This window comes from Zeus faber (assembly GCF_960531495.2).
Source record: "Zeus faber genome assembly, chromosome: 22".
In the NCBI taxonomy this organism is placed as follows: Eukaryota; Metazoa; Chordata; class Actinopteri; order Zeiformes; family Zeidae; genus Zeus; species Zeus faber.
In genome coordinates this window covers 23,561,562-23,567,772 of record NC_137209.1, presented here as the reverse complement: position 1 = coordinate 23,567,772, position 6,211 = coordinate 23,561,562, and the positions used below count along the sequence as shown (strand labels likewise).

The window sequence follows — 6,211 nt, the reverse complement described above, 5'->3', positions numbered from 1 at the left end:
ATAAATAAATGAAGAGATCATTTTACAAAAATAAATGAAAAGAATGCATATAATGAATTATCATTTATTCATTGACATCTAATGTTATTGTTTTTCATGTGTGTGAATTATAAGATTGGAATCAAAATTTGTTAAAAACCTTTATTTTTAAGTTTCTTAGGCATTTAAACATTTTTAATTGTGAAAAGCAATATGTGTGTGTTTGTGTGTGTAAGTGAGTGTATTTGTACAAACTTTTAAAAAAATCTTTAAATTGTTAAACCTTTATATTTTTTCAGGTTTCCTCACCTGAAAGTGTATTTTTAATTCCTTCATTTTAAGTTGGGAAACATAAAAAAATGAGGTTTTACAAATGAGTAATAATCATTACAATTTTTTTTTAAATAGTATATAAGTGGAATTTAAAAACCTTTACTCATATATTAATTATTATATATAATCTGAGCTATAGATTATAGTTTAGATTTGACGTAAAGGAAACAAAAAAAAAGTTTAACAAGTTAAAGGATTTTTTTAAAAGTTGATCCAGTAATAAAAACCTTTAGTTTTATTAACTTAACACAGAAATAAAAGTTTTGATTCTACATTAAGGAAACATAAAAGATTAACTGTACAGGCTTCACAATTCCAAGCACATATTTTGAAAGTTTATCCAAGAATATAATTTCTCAGGATTTCTAATCTCAACATTGAGATTATAACATCCGTTCTACATTAAGCTTTTAAGATAAACAATATGAAGCATTTTCTAAAGTTGCTCAACTGACGTCAATGTAATATTTATTTCTCTTTTCAAATGTAAAATACAAACGTCCCGTTAAAATACTATTATTGTCATTACTATTATTATTATTATTATTAGTCTTATAATTCACATTATTGTTATAATTATTATTGTTATAATAATGATTATTATTATGATCATTAATATTAATATTATTATTAATATTGTTATTCTTATTATTTTTCATATTGTTATTATGTTATTATTATTATTATGATTCATAGTACTTTGCCTTTCAGAGTTCCAAAATAAAGGCTAACAAAAACAAGACACAAGTAAACAGCAGAAAGGTCTTTACTGTTCCTGGAAAAGAAGCCAGCTTTCCTGCTCAACCGTGAGATTCCCGAGGATAAGGAACAGACACAACATGTACAGCAGACACAGTCGTCTCACTTTTAAACGTCCACAAAAACCTAAACCACTGAAATGGTTTCACACATTTCACTTCAATCGATAAAGCCAAACATTTTTTTTCAATATATTCTGGTGACTTTGACTTTTAAAGTATTTTTTAGAAGCGTCTACAACAATATTGACATCCAGGACACTTTTCTTCGTCTCCTGCAGGGGATCAGCCAGGCGGCCAGCAGGGGGCCTGCTAGTCCACCAGCAGGGGGCCTGCTAGTCCACCAGCAGGGGGCGTGCTAGTCCACCAGCAGGGTCACACACATCCATTGAATGGGGAACTCTGCGTAACCACGGAGGTTACCGTTTCTGTTTGGTTTTTGAATCAAAATGCGTATTTTCTGGAAACACAGTCCTGCAATTCCACATGTGACACTAGAACACAAACACTTCCACGTCTTTATATATTTATTCATCGATGAAGCTGCGCTGAAACGAAAAACCACCTGAAGACGTTCCGGTAAAACCGTCTGCTAAATGAAATGTAATGTAATAATGTAAAAACCACATCATTACAAATCAGTCAACTTCCACCTGAAAGCGCTCAACGTTTGAAAACGGTTTCGCGGAGGAAGCGATAATTAACCGATAGTTAACCGATAACTAAAACCTGTCACCTTTAAGTTTGTTAAATTTAGAGCTCGCTCATTTGAAGTCAACGTTTGGTGCTATTCACCAAAACCTCATGTCATTATTGAGACTTTCAAAAGACACAATAATGTCACTTCAATACACACACACACACACACACACACACACACACACACACACACACACACACACACACACACACACACACACACACACACACACACACACACACACACACCACCTTCTGTACACACTGACACACAGCGTGTCAAACTGTTGAGGGTCAAAGCTCAGCTGCAGACGGTGCTACACCATCAGTGAGATGCTGCTTGTGACACCACCGCTGTCCTCCACCCTCCCTCTAACGCTGACCCTGGTTACAGATGGACGGGACTCCCCGTGCGTTGAAGACATGTCCCACCTCGTGCAGTAGCTCGAGAAAGCGATGATGTCACAGAGAGAAGGAAGCGCTGCGGCGACGACGTGAAATAACGTAAAAAAACATGAAAAACATGAAAAACATGAAATAACACAGGACAGATGTTCGTTAAGGTTAATCTTGTAGTGTGAAGCACCGCAAGAAATCATCCTTCATCTTTCAAATCTGGAGATTTCTACATGTAAAACATAAATAACACCTTTCAAAAACAACGTCTTTGGCAATTTAGTGTGAACGCAGGTATATAATATCTAATATATATATAATATATATGTAATATATATATAATATATAACATATATAATATCTAATATATATACAGTATATAATATCATATATATAATATATATAATATCTAATATATATATACATATTATATATGTTATATATTATATATATATTATATATTAGGGTGTGGTTACAGTAGATGTTTGAGGGGGACTTTGTGCAGGACGGTGTCCAGCCGTCGGGGCGTTGGGGTTTGGCTTCAGGATGGAGAAGATCAAGGTGGAGCCCTCATGGCGCCTGATGAACACTGGTTGCTATCCATCGTCTCCACCTCCAAACAAGTGGGAGGTCCTGATGAAGTCTTCACTTTCAGGAGTCTCCACGGTTCTGAAGACCAAACACGTCTTGAAGACGGACTTGTAGCCGTGGCCTCCATTTTGGGTTAATAATGGTAGCCCATGGGCATCCCCAGGCCCAGGCCCAGGCCCAGGCCCATCCCCAGGCCCAGGCCCAGGCTCTCCCTCAGGCCCCTCAGCTGCTCCTCCCCCAGGCGGATCTTGTCCTCCAGCTGCCTCTGCTCCACCAGCAGCGCCGCCTTCATCTTCACAAAGTGGCTGCAACAAGCACAAGGAGATTTATCCTGTCAATCACTGGACTCTAGAACCTCTCATGGACCAGACTCAAGGACCTCTAATTCAGGGAGTCCAAACTACGGTCCGCGGGCCAACTGTGGCCCGGGGTCCATTTTTAATTGGCCAAATTCTAAAAATATAATTGAATATGGCCCACACATGAATCTTGTGCTTGACTGTATTGTACTTCTTAGTTAGAACACAAGGTGGAGCTGCTGTCTTGAACAAGGCAGCTTCTCCACAAAACAAGAGCAATCGAAGAGCAACGGATGAGGCTCCAGCAATGACAGGCGAGTGAAAGGAATGGCCTCTAAGGTGTGCGCCAAGGTGCAAGAGAGTGGAGGCGAGGCTGTTGAGATGCACTGTATCATCAACCCCGGAAGCGCTCTGTGCCAAGATAGTCCAGCTTGGCGATGTGATGAGCACTGTCAACGTAATGCGAGCATGAGGACTCTACCGCAGAGGATTTCAAGCTTATTATTTTATTATTATTATTATTCCCAGAGATCAGAAGTGGACCAGTTTTAGAAAGAGAAGGACCGAGCTCTTCATGAGCTGAGTGACCCTCTGTGGTGGCAGCCCTGGCTTTTTAAGTTGATCTTATCGTCTGAACACACTGAACAAGAGCCTACAAGGCAAAGAGCAGCTGGTACCACAATTCATGAGCACATGAAAGCCTTCTCTGTGTGAAGCTCCGTCTCTGAGACACAACTACGCAACTTCGATGTTGCACCTCCCCACACTGTCCCAAATCAAATGAGCTTTTCCAAAGACCAAGCTTTCTTCTCAAAAGGGGAAACATGTGTCTGATCAAGTCTCTCATGACAGAATTCAGTCGGAGCTTCCAGATTTTCCTGTCATTGAGAAGGAAATGAAGCTGTTGTCCACTACCTCCCCGGTGGATGCAAAACAAGTGGAGGAGTCTGCAGCGACAACTTTTGGAAACGCAGCGATGATTCTCTGCAGAATCAACATCAGCTTCTCTCCCGACCCGACTTCTAGCGGAGCTTGGAAAAGAACGTTTCCTCCGAGGAGACGCCACGCGAAAAGAACGACGAGTCTGTTCAGCTCAACATACATATGTAAGAAAAACATTTTCTCTGTTGACTCCAAACCAAAATGGCCGACAGCCATCTCTGTGATGTCCTTCACATCTCAAGCAGCAAACGTAGTCCTGAGCTGCAGCCAAAGAGCAGCATCACTGCTCCCACTGAGAGCAACGCTGCTCCCTTCACAGGAGAGTTCAAATATATGACACAATATTCATGTGTTCATAAGAACAAAGTTGACAATATGTTCTATCAAACGTAAGTTGATGTGTCAACAAAGCCCAATAACTTCTTGCATAACAAGCTCGAAATACACCGTCCTCTTTTCCTCTTACTTGTCCTCTTCATACCGGGCTGTGAAGGGACGCAGTCAGCATCCTGACTCACAACCAATCAGAGGCTGCTGTTTTCACAATGTGCTGACAACTAAATAAATGAAAACTCCTTCATGGAAATCTGTGATGTAGGCTGTTTTTTTTCATTAAGCATATTCAATTTTCAAGCATAACTGACCTACATTTGATTGATTTTACTAACTTTAATACACTAGAGGTGAGGTGATACAGGTCACTGTAGTGAGTGGCCCCGCCCTTTCTATATTCTTCTGTATGTGGCCCTCAGTGAAAAGAGTTTGGACACCCCTGCTCTAATGGAGCGGACAGACTGGTACCAGGGACCAGACTCAGGTCCCGGTTCCTTACCTGTAGTCCCGGTGCTGCTCGGGGGACAGGCACCGGGCCAGAACCCGGCCCACCGCCTGCTCCCTGCGGTCCACGTGCTCCTTCAGGTCCTCGGCCTCCTCCAGCTGACGCATGAGCTGACGCTTCTTCTCCAGCAGGGGGAGCTGGAGGGGACAGAGAGGGAGGAAGTTGAGGATCCCCTTCCTGTGTGTAGGATTCAGCCGGTGGTCTTTTCTCCCCCCCCCCCCCTCCAGCTCCTCACCCGCTCTCCCTCGGGGGCGTCGGCCTCCATGTCGTGCAGGGCGCGCTCCACCCGCAGCAGGCGTCCGGACAGCGACAGCAGCAGACTCACCACCTTGTCCATGTCGCCGATGAACATGTGGAACTTGTCCACCTCGTTGGGTTTGCACACGGCCACCACCACGCCCTCCAGCTGAGGTCAGAGATACGATCAATAAAATCAGATCAAATAGATGAGATCAATAAAATAAGATCAATAATAGATCAATAAAATAAGATCAATAGGATGAGATCAATAAAATAAGATCAATAATAGATCAATAAAATAAGATCAATAATAGATCAATAAAATAAGATCAATAGGATGAGATCAATAAAATAAGATCAATAATAGATCAATAAAATAAGATCAATAATAGATCAATAAAATAAGATCAATAATAGATCAATAAAATAAGATCAATAGGATGAGATCAATAAAATAAGATCAATAATAGATCAATAAAATAAGATCAATAATAGATCAATAAAATAAGATCAATAATAGATCAATAAAATAAGATCAATAATAGATCAATAAAATAAGATCAATAATAGATCAATAAAATAAGATCAATAGGATGAGATCAATAAAATAAGATCAATAATAGATCAATAAAATGAGATCAATAAAATAAGATCAATAGGATGAGACGGACCAACTTCCAGCGAAAGTGAATATATCCATCTATTTCACTACACATACTAAACTAGACGTACTAGTTTTTAAACTAGAAAAACTAGTTATAAAACAAGACATACTAGTTATAAAACAAGACATACTAGTTATACAACTAGACATACTAGTTATAAAACAAGACATACTAGTTATAAAACAAGACATACTAGTTATACAACTAGACATACTAGTTATTAAACAAGACATACTAGTTATACAACTAGACGTACTAGTTATAAAACAAGACATACTAGTTATAAAACAAGACATACTAGTTATACAACTAGACATACTAGTTATTAAACAAGACATACTAGTTATACAACTAGACATACTAGTTATACAACTAGACATACTAGTTATTAAACAAGACATACTAGTTATACAACTAGACATACTAGTTATTAAACAAGACATACTAGTTATACAACTAGACATACTAGTT

At 39.2% G+C, this 6,211-nt stretch overlaps 1 protein-coding gene across 2 annotated transcripts in view; it reads right to left on the bottom strand.

Annotated features, from left to right (window-relative positions):
- Positions 1–1,062: 1,062 nt before the first annotated feature.
- The window catches only part of shroom4 (shroom family member 4), a 55,865-nt gene continuing 50,716 nt past the window's right edge, over positions 1,063–6,211 (bottom strand). For both annotated transcript variants that reach the window (XM_080023224.1, XM_080023225.1), the window contains 3 exons: positions 5,071–5,241; positions 4,830–4,972; positions 1,063–3,061 (listed from right to left, as the gene is read on the bottom strand). In XM_080023224.1, coding sequence (XP_079879350.1) covers positions 2,890–3,061; positions 4,830–4,972; positions 5,071–5,241 — 486 coding nt within the window. In that variant the 3' untranslated portion in view covers positions 1,063–2,889. The remainder of the gene's footprint in view (positions 3,062–4,829; positions 4,973–5,070; positions 5,242–6,211) is intronic.